The following is a 12,717-nucleotide window of genomic DNA, read 5'->3' as shown; positions in this document are numbered from 1 at the left end:
AACGGAAGATTCAGAATTCATTTCATACCGTAAAAATGACAAAAATTGAAATAATAAATATGCTTTGCAAAGGCTTCCAGGCATTTTATTATTTTATTTGTACTGTGTGATAGTAGAGTGGATCGTTAAAAGCTTAATTTTAAAGTTTCTTCAATCTAAGGTAGATGCCAGCTAGATTAATTAAAGTGAGTGATCAGATAGGAGCTACAGGAGATTGATCAAATTGGAGAGAGCTTAATCAGTTGTATACATTCCAAATTACATGAAAATAACAAATTTACTTTTAAAAATGCTGTTTCTAAAATAACAGAGGATTTAGTTTAATGAAGCATTCCTCAAATCAGGCTTCCATTTGAATTTAGGTATTATCTTTACTGTTGTCATCAGGAAAACACTAGGAAAAATAAAAAGAATCAATGCTTATAAGCTAAAAAATAATGATCCCAGATGCGACCAATGCTTGAAAAAAGCAAGGCTTTTTTTTAAGCTACTGAACTTTCAGTACCAATTATTTATCTTTCTCTTCTTCGCATCTGACTTCTTAAGTATATGCAAGTGAAATAGAATAAATAAGAAGGAAAACAGATTTTGCTAAGTCACATGCAAAGTAGCAATAAATCAAACAGCTTGTCTGCATTCTTCTAATCTTTCTATTCTAATCTGTGAGTGAGATTTATAAATGACCTCTTCTCTCCTCTCTGCTAGCCTTCCTAGATTGTGATCACAAGCAGTTCACAGTCCTCCACTCCATGGGTGCTACCAGCTAAAGACTGCTCTGGTGATTCATCTTCTGCTGATCAGTTATCAGTCCGAAACGCTGTGCTAGCTAGAAAGTAACTTACAGACGTAACAGGTATTTTAGAAAGCAGCTGTCCTCTTCAGCTTGAACTGCAAGCAGTACAGACTCAGTAAACAATTTGCTGTCTGTTAATGACTTTTGAAACATGGAAATCCCTGTGCTAACTCTCCTTTAAAACATAAAAACTGTTGTGGAATGAGTCGGTTCCATTGTTGCTAAAGGAGTACTTTGTTTTGAAATCAATAAGCAGCTTGTTGAGATATCAGCGCTACAAAGCAGCTTCAGTTGTGTTGGGTGCTGTCCTGCTGCCTCCATGGCAGTGTGGCTGTGAGATGGGTGCTGGCAGGTGGCTGCTCAGCCGCCCGCTTCCAGCTCGGACACCAGGACAGTGGGTGCAGACCCATCGGGTCAGGTTGGCTTCAGGCTTTGTGCAGATTCCTGCCCAACCTGGGCTCACCCCAGGTTTTATTTTAATTCTTAGAAGCTTCATATATGCTTTGCAATAACAACAAAACCTAAGTGTGGTAGTGGGATTAATAGAAGTAACTGATTACCAGGTTAGCTGTAATAATAGCTAAATAAACACAAATACATAGGACTTACTACCTGTAGGCTACTTTTCTTTTCTCTTCAGGCATTCTGCAACACTCCAGAAACTGTGTATTTCTCTGATAAAATTACGTGATAACCCAAGGAGCAGGACTCCAACTTAACCAACCAAAAAGAATAATAATTAAAAAAGTGAAAACCGCATTGAGTTCATTGGAGTTACTCTATTTTACTTAAGTAGAAATGAGAATAGAATCTGGCCTAATGTTTATTCCATTTTATCAGTTTGAGTAATGCTGTCCTAGTGGTATTAAATACAGCTGATCTCTCTCCTTCCTTTCCATGCACACGTTTTTGTTAAAATTTAACTATTTACATCTGCGTCTCTTAGTATTGCCTGCAAATCAGTCAAAGAAGAGTAGGTCATCTGTGCTGCTCTTCTGTTTATATATTAATCATCTGGCAAATAAACCACTCAGTATCCTACCCACCTCAGTAATATTTGTGATGTAATTTGTTTGGATGCCCAAATGTCACCAGCGTTGATTGTAAGAGATGAAAAAAATGTACTTGCTCAGCACACCAAGCTCTGGGCTAAAATGTAAGCATGAAATCTCTGGTTTATTTTTGTAATAATGTTTACAGCTGTTTAATGACCCTGAAAGGGTTCAGTAGTCTGGTGTTCTGTATTTCTTAACAGGAGTGTATTATGCTTATAACAGCCTTAGTTACACAGTTTCTGCTACAACAATAAGAATGATATTTTATAAAAATACAGTATATATTCTGAAGTTTCTCCATGATGCATCTTTCTGAGTTGCTATGAACTGAAATTATCTGTATTGTAGTATTCAGAATTTGTTAGTGGACCACGAGATAGTATAGATATGTACACTTTTCTAGCTGGAAAGATAAATGCCAGGTCTGTATTCTGAGAGCATAAGTAACAGTATGTGTAACTAACTGCTTGGAGGATCGGGGCCAGAGCGAGCTTGTCGTCTAAACACGTGAGCTTGTAAAGCATTACTTTGCTTACTGAACTGTAAATCTTTTAACTAACCTAATCTAAGCCATAATAACAGCACAACAGTGTTTTTGAAATGACTGTTTTCTCTACAGCAGCGAAGAGGGAGATGCTTTAGTGTGTGTCCGGTAGGAACGAACAGGTGTAAATGAGAGCTGAATGTGGTCCATCTGTTTACAAAGATAACAGGTGTGTGGATGCATATATGTGCAGGCGCACAGATATGTGCGTGCATATGTTTGCATGTGTTTGTAGGCATATATTTATATTTCAACTGTTTTTTATTCTACTTGCCACCTGATTTTTTGTGTTTCCAGCAAAAGGAAGCCAAGCTTCTCACATTACATTAATGTAGTTGTAATGACAGGCATTTCTGGTGTCATAACTGGTTTAAAATTCCAGTAATCCATTTGAAATAGTTAAATAAAATCCGTGTGTTCCATTGAAATGGCTGAAGTCAGAACTTTCGTTATTGATCTCGCAGAAAGTAGTCTTGAGGGCAAAAATGTGAGTCAAATCAAAATAACTATTAGCGTCATCAAAGGGACACGAATGTCTCACTGTACCTTAATGCAGGAGATGAGAGCATTTTCATAATGTATGCATCCAGTTGTGAATTTCATCAGCTGAGGACCCTCGTCATAGAAATAGGGAACTGCACACCCTACACAGAGAAAGGCTGTCCTCTGATGGCTCGTCAGCTTCTTGTTGCAGACTTGTTCCTGCTGCTGCTGGAGCAAAGGGCTTGTTTGGGTTAGGAAGGCCACCCGCGAACAACTGATACCAGCGTGCGTGGTCTTGGGGGAATGTGTTCTTACAAAACACTGCAGATAAATAAAGGTCAAAAATAGACCATATAAATTTCAACTTATTTTGAATTTCTTAACAATCTCAAATTTGATTTGTAGTTGAGTTTGTAAGCGTATATTAACTGCAGAGAACATCCTGCTTCTGTTCGTAGGAGACGACAGAACGTTCTGTGTTTTCCTTTTAAGGGACATCAGAATCAGGAAGAGTGTAGTAGACTATATATTTAAAAGCAGAAGGCTAGAAACTTCAGCATTCAAGAAATACCTCTAAGTGATCCTTAGCTTCTCCTCCTTTATTTTTATTTTATTTTATTTTATTTTGCCAAGTAGAGGAATGGGGAAATTACAAGTATTCAGATACTTTCCAGGTTTTCAGTGGAAATAACACTTTATCGCAGGCACAAATGTATTGTGAATAAACTGAATAGACATTATTTTTCCATTTGGGTAATTGTGAGCTTTGAGGAAAAAATTGAGGGAAAATAAAATCACTTTGGGCAAAAATGTTCAGATGTGAAGTGAAGATTATGTTGTAGTATTGGAGCTTCTTGAAGGTTTGGGTGGTTATGATTCCAAACAGATTGCTAGAGCCAGGCTGCTTTGCAGGGCTTCAGCTTTTATGGTAGTTCATAATCCAGTTTTCCATCTGTCATGACCTTTTCCTGGTCCCCACAGTATGTGGGGAAATAGCATCTAGGCTATCTGCAGGATAGGATGGGTAGGTGGGAGGTACTGTCAAACTTCACAATATCACTTACAAATTGACGTTTTCAGATTATTTTTTTTCCTCAAATTTGGTGTCTTGGTCTGGGGAGGCAAGAAACCTGGGCACAAGGTTGAGGAGCTGGAGAGAATCTACAGCAGAGGTGGGAACCTTGAGCTGCCTGAAGTAGGAGAGCAGCAGCTAGAGGTTCCATGGGGCCCTTTGTCCCATCTGGGGTAGCCTGTCTGGTCAGAGAAACAGGCAGGGATGGTGGATAAAGAGGGAGAGAATGAAGGGATTTTTTTTAGAGAAATTAGGCAAATTAAATTGGGTTATGTAATTCATAATGGAATGATTGATGAAGAGGAGTTTATTTCTGTCTTGTGTATGGATAGGAAATGGGGTTTTGGTAGGTTTTGCTGCGAATTGGCTGAAGAATACCGAGAGCCTGACTTATGCAAGAGCTGAATAGATCCCAGAGGCACTAACTGGGAAACACTGGGAGGAGAGATTTCACATGGAAATACTTTACGTAATTATACTGTGCAACAAAAGCAGGTAGAAACAGGACAAAGAAGAGATGGTCTGAGTCAGAGGCAGGAGACAGGAGTAGAAGCAGATCAAGCAGATGAGGATGTGAATACATTTTAAGTGAAGATCTCTAGCATTTTGCGATTGCCAATAACTAGATCTTGGTAACTGAATGGCTGATCAGAGTGTGGCACTTAGGGGAGGATATTTCTCATTAAACAGCAGCTTTGCTGACCTTTCTGCATGCTAAGTCTAAAATGAGCAAAATTTCCAGTGCCAAAAGATCAACATGTATTGGTTGGACTCCTCAGAGCTGATTTAAAAACACTAGTTTTTAAATGAATTTTTTTTCCCAACTTATCCTACATTGTATCTGTGTGTTTTCTAGGCAAGGGAAAGAAAATGTTAGAAAAAGTTATGTTATTTAAAATGTAACTACTGCTGATACTTTAATAAAGTTATATTTGAAGAAGAGCTATAAAATAGCCTAAAATCTCAACCGCAACTCCCCTCCTCAGTCCAAATATTTATAGGTTTGAACTGATGCTTAGGGTTAAAAATCAGAATTAATAATCTCCACTGGGATCCGTCAGCATTTCCAGACTTTGATAGAGCATAAAATGCTGAAATTAACTATCCAAACCTTCCTAAGCATGTAAAAGCACCAGTTCCCATGGAGGTCAAGTGAATAAATGAAATTTAGACTGCATTTTTGAGGCTGTTACATAATAATGGTAATGACAACCTAGAAAGACTTTACCAACCCCTCTTCAGTATATGTCTGCGTCTGTACATGTAAAGTGGATTGAATTCTGGGTGAACTCCTGTGGATCCAGGAGTTGAACTCAATGGTTTCTATGGGTCATCTCCTACTCAGGATAGTCTATGATTCTGTTTTGTTTAACTGGCAAAGAGAGGCAACACTTGCAGTATGTGCAGTCTGGACAAAAAGTGCATTTCAATGTTGTTGGTGGAGATTTTTTATTTAAAGGAATTGAGTAGAGAGAGTTTGAAATGTCAGTCAACTTCAGGCAGTAGTAGACCTACACACTACAGCTCCTTTTGAATGTGCAATTTGGTTTGTTTCAAAAGTTAAGGAAGCTTGCAGAATGTTAAAAGAATGTGTTTGTATGTACCCAAACAAAGTAAACTTGCATGAGAACCAGTAATTTTATTCATTTACTACGTGGGCTTGGGTGAACTCCTGACTTGACCACGTTTCCCTATCTTTGAAAATCAGACACTTTAAGCCAAACTTAAGTGCAGTCCTATAGCTTATGTGTATAAGCCTTTTACTTTGACATACTCCATCTCATTAATATTTTATAAATATTATTGATGGGTCCTGACACAACACCTGAAAGTGAAGTGTTGAAGTTTTCAAAAAATCTGCTTACGTGTCATCAAAATTTTGTGGGTCATGTTCATCCTGGATACACGTGTGAATGTCTCTTTCCCCCTTTTTTCTTGCAAGATCTGCATTGGATCACATGACCTCATTCATCCTGTCGAGAACTAAATAGGTCTTCTCTTGGAGACCACCCAAGCTTGTTTAAGGCCCTCATCCTGCAAAGACTTAAGCATGTGTAGAACTTTGCTTTCAGGAGTCATCCTGTGAAGTCCACTGGACTGCTCCCATAGGCACAATCACATTCATTTAAGGTATATGCCAGATTTGAGCCTCCAGTTGTCTAGCAAATGACCAGTATGAAGCAGCGAGAGGAACAGTGTCCACCTGGAGCATGGAAGGCAGAGTGAATAAGTGCTTTTGGGTAAAGCCCAACAGAAGTTTTCCAGATTAATTATTCAATAACATATAGATTTCAGTAATTTTACTAGTGAGTAATGTGTCATATGACTTCACTGAACAACACAGATCTTAATTATGTTCCAATATAACCTTACAGCTTCATATTTTTTGAGAGTTACTAATGTAAAACTTTTTATTTTAAATAGAATTTTACAGATACATTATTTCTTTGTAGCGTAGAGAAGTGGCAAAGATAGAAGATTATTGTGGACAATTATGCAGACCAGAACCGAGCACTTGTGTTTAACAAACAGCTTTGAATTCTAATTTTCTGCAGTATACATAGTGTGGGTACAATTTGTAGTCATTACTGCGTATTAGGAAAGTTATTAAAATTCTTAAACTTGTTGAGGCTTTCCACAACACCTTCCCCAGATTTTAATTGGTTTTATCTAGTTCCATAAGAGAGCTCTTTAAAACAAATCAAAGTGCCTTAAATCACATGTTTTACCCATCGAAGGACAAAGATATTCCTCTATAATCTGGCAAGTTTTTGTAAGAAATGAAATCTGAAGGTTCTCAATGATGAATTAAGAGACTTGGCAGCAGATAATTTATGTGCCTTTTGATGGGCTCAATTTCAAAATGACAAAATAACAATGTTTTGTAACAGAAGGGTTAAATCTTAATCTCAGAGGTTTACAAAGCTGCTAGTCGCAGTCTCCTTAAAATTTAATATACCTCGTTAATGCTTACTTGCAAACACTGAAGGATTTTTATGATTATAATCATGTGTTACAGCACCTAGTACTGTTTCTAAGCAGCATACTAATCAGCTTAATGAGATATTACTGCACTTTTTGTTGACTAAAGCAAAATCCCTTTTATTGTTCTAAAGCTTGTCCTTTACTTTATTTTTTCCCAAAACATTATCTTGTTTTATTGTACACCAGTAAATATCATACCATCGTTTTTTGTCAAATCATAAAACTATCTTTCTCATTGTAGAATGTGTAATATATAGAATATGGTTAATGGAACTGAAAGTTACAAATGGATTTCTATTTTTGTTGTTGTTGTGGGTTTTTTGCTGGCTTTTCTGATGGAAATGGGAGAGATGCATAACATTTCTTTCAGTATAGATTTAGAAACGTAAACAGGTGCAATTTCACTGGAAGAAAGACAAGGGAGATGGTAAAAGCCCTCGCCCCCTCCATAATAATTAGATTTTGAAATCATGGCATAATTTTAAATAGTAATTAATGTTTGTCAGTAAACATACAAAATGATGAAAGCACATACGTGTTCACAATTGCATAGCATAGTTTGCATTTAACACACTTTTTATGGTTTTTACACTAATTCCTTTGCATTATTATGAGTAGGTAAAACAGAAAATGCGAATTGTGTGTCAGTGATTCAATGCTTGTAACTCTTTCACAGTCTGAATCTAAAATATCTTCTGATTTTCAGAGATGGAGGAAGCTAGTTTGTGCCTTGGTGTTTCTTCAGCTGTGCCAGAAGCTGACGCCCATCTCAACAGCACCATACTCAATGGGCAGTATTCAATGAGCCAGAAGCTGCACCAGATCACTTCCCAGCTCAGCCATGCTTTTCCGGAGCTCCAGAACAGGCAGAATCCAGAAGAGAAGGCATCAGCACCACTAGAAGACAAAAGCCACATGTCCATAGCAAACCAACCCATCAGCAGTCAGATGGCCCTGTTAGCAAACCAGCTCAACAGAGAGGTTGACACCAGTTTGAATGGGCGTGTGGATCTGCAGCAGTTCTTAAATGGACAAAACCTAGGGATTATGTCTCAGATGAGCGATATAGAGGATGATGCCAGGAAAAACAGAAAGTACCCGTGTCCCCTCTGTGGAAAGCGCTTTCGATTTAACAGCATCCTGTCGCTGCACATGCGCACTCATACTGGAGAGAAACCGTTTAAGTGTCCATACTGTGATCACAGAGCAGCTCAGAAAGGCAACCTGAAGATACACCTGCGTACTCATAAGCTTGGCAACCTCGGTAAAGGTCGTGGAAGAGTCCGAGAGGAAAACAGACTTTTACATGAGCTGGAGGAGAGAGCGATTCTTCGGGACAAGCAGATGAAGAGCAGCCTCTTGCAGCCACGACCTGATGTGAAAGCACAGCAGCATGCTCAGCCAATGCCTCTCACAAATTGCAACTTGTCTGTGCCAGCTAATCACAACACACCTGATATTTCAAACCCTGTTCCCTCTCCAAAGCCAGTCAGTGTCCAGGAAGAAGTTGTTGCTCAGACAGCTGGGTTCAGATGCACATTTTGCAAAGGCAAGTTTAAAAAGCGTGAAGAGCTGGACAGGCACATAAGGATCCTGCACAAGCCTTACAAGTGCACCCTGTGTGACTTTGCTGCCTCACAGGAAGAGGAGCTGATCAGCCACGTTGAGAAGGCTCACATAACCGCAGAGTCAGCGCAGGGCCAGGGCTCCAATGGGAATGGGGAGCAGTCCACCAATGAGTTCCGCTGCGAGGTGTGTGGCCAAGTGTTCAGCCAAGCCTGGTTCCTAAAAGGCCACATGAGGAAGCACAAGGATTCCTTTGAACACTGCTGTCAGATCTGCGGGCGGCGATTCAAAGAGCCTTGGTTCCTTAAAAATCACATGAAAGTTCACCTGAATAAGTTATCTGTCAAGAACAAATCTCCTAATGATCCCGAAGTACCTGTCTCCATCAGCAGTATGTCCCAGGAAGCTCATGCAAACTTGTATTCAAGATACCTGTCCTGTTTGCAGAGTGGGTTTCTTCCTCCTGACAAAGCGAGCTTAAGTGAACAAAATCAAATCTATAACAAAGGAGACATGCCCATGAAAGAGAAGGAAGTCTTGGGAAAGCTCCTTTCACCCATTTCTGGCATTGGCCACAGTATTGCTGAAGGGGATAAACACTCTTTATTGGGCTGTCTCAATCTGGTGCCTCCTCTGAAATCCAGCTGTATAGAAAGGTTACAAGCTGCCGCCAAAGCAGCGGAGATGGATCCAGTAAACAGCTATCAGGCCTGGCAGCTTATGGCAAGGGGAATGGCCATGGAACATGGCTTTTTGTCTAAAGAGCAGCAGATACAGCGCAGCCATGAAGACACTTTGGCAAATGCTGGAGTTATGTTTGATAAGGAGAAGCGGGAGTATGTGTTAGTAGGAGCAGATGGCTCTAAGCAGAAAATGCCTGCTGATTTGGTTCACAGCACTAAAATGGGCAATCAGAGAGACTTGCCAAACAAACTAGACCCTTTAGAAGGCAGTAGAGATTTTTTGTCACATGGTATGAACCAGGGACTCGAATACAACTTACAAAGTCATGGAAACGTGAAAGAAAAGCCAACTGAATGCCCGGATTGCGGGAGGGTTTTTAGAACGTACCACCAAGTGGTTGTGCACTCCAGGGTCCACAAAAGAGACAGGAAAGGAGAAGATGAAATAATCCAAGGGAGTCTTGATGAGCGTCGTGGATCTGGCAGCGATCAAGAGTCGCAGTCTGTCAGCAGGTCGACGACCCCAGGCTCCTCTAACATTACTGAAGAAAGCGGAGTAGGTGGGGGTCTCTCACAGACGGGGAGTGCCCAGGAGGACAGTCCACACCCTTCCTCGCCCTCCTCTTCAGGTATGATGACTTCTCCTTCCCTCTCTGCACTGAAAACGTAGTAGCTCTATTTGAAATCACAGCAGCAAAGTTGTTTATGCATTCTCTGGTTAGGTCGTTTTCTAATGGTCCACAGAGACGCGGTGTTATACGCCAGAACATCTGTGTTTGGGTTCCCTCAATGCCTTTGAGGTTAATTCTTGGCTCACCCTCTCACCCCTCCAAGGGCAGGTTTCCTAGTCTTTCAGCTGCCGTTTCAGCCACGCCACCGGCAGCAGCATGCAGGGTCCGTATGTGCACCAAGTGGGAATGTCACGGCAAGGGCCTCTTCCCCCACATTTTGGAGGACTTTTTGTTTTCCTCTTCTGTTCATGGTGTCTCTCTTGCAGACCTTTCCCTTCCCACCAAGTAAAAGGTGGAAGATAAATGCCTTCTTTGAGATCTTGGTCAGAGAAGTATGACTAATGAGGAGTGTGTTAGCTGACTTCTCTGATTTTCCTGATTCCCACAGTCGTATCACTTGCTTAGCTGAAATATTTGCTTGCACCTGGCTACCGGATTGATTAAGAGGAGATTCAGGAAATACAAAGCACTAACTTTTTGACAATCTTTTAACTTATGTGCGCATTTTAACACGTATGAAACCTTCTGCATAATTTGCATCTGATTCGAAGTGCAAGAAAAGTAGAAATTGAACTGAAACATTTTAATTGAACCGTATGTCTTGTTAACTTGCTGTGTATAAAATGGCAAAGCAGATAATATTTCTTTGGAGATGTCTATAAAATATTGAGCTTCCTGGTACAATTTTTAAAGTTACTAGCCTATGACTGCTGAAATAAAATCTCCAAGTAATAACAGGTAAGATTTCTGGCCTCATCTATATTTCCAAAGTCACTTACTAATGGATAGTAAATTGAAAGTTATATCTTCAGCCCTTTATAAAGAAAGCACCTCACTAATACTGTAATCATTCTGCAAGTCTAACAACAGAGGAAATCATGCCATAACAAATACTCTGTTACTAATGGCAACATTGATTTCTGCAATCAGCCATTAAGTCTGGAAAATGAAAGACAGTTTGAGGTACCTTAAGGCATTACGTTGCCCACTGTTAAAGAGCTGGTAGCAGGCTGTGGAGGGTAATTCTTTGTAGTTTTTTTCCCTCAGTTTCGATAAATATTTTAGTATTGGAGGCAATTCACTGTTACAGTTATTAAGTATGTGCCAGTTTATTTTTGTTGTTCTTGTCATGCTCCAGTATACTCTACTTCAGAGGCCAGATTAATATAAAAATAAAGCGTTAGTTTGCTGGCTTATTACAAACCAGTAAAGAAATTGTTAAGACACATAAATCTGCACTCCGCATTCCACAGATTCCTATAGTACTTAATGCTGTTGTTTAAATACCCATGAAACACACTGTCTACTCTTAGAGTCATAGCCTCGTTTACAATTTATTACTGGTGAGACACATTAGAAAATTCTATGTAGGAACAAGAGGAAGAGGCGAGAGCTAATTTCATACTATATTTAGTTGTTCAGAGTGTTTTAAGAGGATTGAAAATATGTTGGGATGAAGATTATTTTTATGACTTTCACTTTTAAAAATCCTAGATGTTGGGGGGGAGGGGGGAATAAAAATGCTTTTCTTCAGTACAGAAAGCATCACTTTTGTTTTGTGGTGCCGCAGAGGGAAACAAAGAGTCTTTAAATTGGTTAAGAGTTCAGTCCGAAGCCTTCCAGAGCTATCTAGAAAAGTTTGTAAAGAAGAGACTGAAGTCTGAGTGCGGGTGAACTGGTACAGATTGAAGGGGATTCAAAACAATGCGTGTGAAAGTTGGTGTGTTTTGAGTGCCCTGAAAACTTTAATTCCGAGTGTTCTGCTTCGTTAAATGTATTGTTGTGGGAAGCCTTTCTGGTCATCGGAGGCAAAAGATAACACTGCCGTGTCCTTCTCTCTTTGGCCACTAATTTAAAATTATTTCTGACTTAAACTGCAGTGTATTTAAACAGTTTATTTTCATGCCTGATACATTTGGATTGAAGCATATAAAAATGAAAGCAAACTGTGTGCATTAACTGTTGCTGGGAACACATTTGTTTCTTACTACAGAAAGAGCATTTTTATGAATATCTGACTGTGTTCTTTAGTCCAGCAGCAGTCAGTATAGGAGGGTTCTCAGTATCAGACTTGCTACTACAGAAAGCGTGCGTGCTTTTATAACTTCTGAATCCGATGGAAGGAAGATAGCATTGCATTTCACCTGAGCAAAATCTAAATATTCTTTTGTGCTTTAAAATTAAAATTTATTGCAGTAATTCTATTGGAACTTTTTCATCATTGTGAAGTGTGCAATTTATCGGTACCTGTGAAAGATAAACCTGCGGAGTAGAAAGCAATCAGACTTTTTTTTTTAGCAAGGGAGAATTAAGTAGTCATTGAATCTTCTATTAAGAAATTACCGCAAAACACAGTTTTACAAATTTCTCAGACTGCATAACAATGTCTCAAAACTTAATTTGCATCACTTGATTCTTTTTTTGTTGAAAACTGGGTCAGTAGGGCCTGAGAAACTATTTTTTCAGATCTTAACCAATGAATTCTTCTTTATAAATTGGTGCTCTTAACATGATAGTAGTTCTGAATTCATCATAAAAACCTTTTTACACAGTGCCTCTTAGAACAGATCTCCAGAAGAAGGCTTACAATGAGTGGCAGAGAAGTCTTTGTTATCTGATGTAATTCTTTGCAAAGGAGGATTGGGAATGGAGTGCCTGTTTAAAAATGTCTAGCTCAGGCTGAGAAGAAGAAAGGGTCAAGTTTGCAATCAAACAGTTATTGCAGAGATGTGTGACTGTCACTGGCTGGGCTAATGTGGTATGCAGCTGTTTGTTATGTGAGTAAAAGAATGTTTGAATCAGTGA

The 12,717-nt window shown here is 39.3% G+C and overlaps 1 protein-coding gene across 13 annotated transcripts in view; it reads left to right on the top strand.

Annotated features, from left to right (window-relative positions):
* The window catches only part of ZNF536 (zinc finger protein 536), a 327,128-nt gene that overhangs the window by 147,009 nt on the left and 167,402 nt on the right, over positions 1-12,717 (top strand). For all 13 annotated transcript variants that reach the window (XM_048958585.1, XM_048958587.1, XM_048958582.1 and 10 more), the window contains one exon: positions 7,639-9,810. In XM_048958585.1, the coding sequence (XP_048814542.1) occupies positions 7,641-9,810 (2,170 nt within the window). In that variant the 5' untranslated portion in view covers positions 7,639-7,640. The remainder of the gene's footprint in view (positions 1-7,638; positions 9,811-12,717) is intronic.

Source organism: Lagopus muta, chromosome 12, assembly GCF_023343835.1.
Source record: "Lagopus muta isolate bLagMut1 chromosome 12, bLagMut1 primary, whole genome shotgun sequence".
NCBI classification, from domain to species: Eukaryota; Metazoa; Chordata; class Aves; order Galliformes; family Phasianidae; genus Lagopus; species Lagopus muta.
This window is presented reverse-complemented; position numbering and strand designations above follow the sequence as displayed.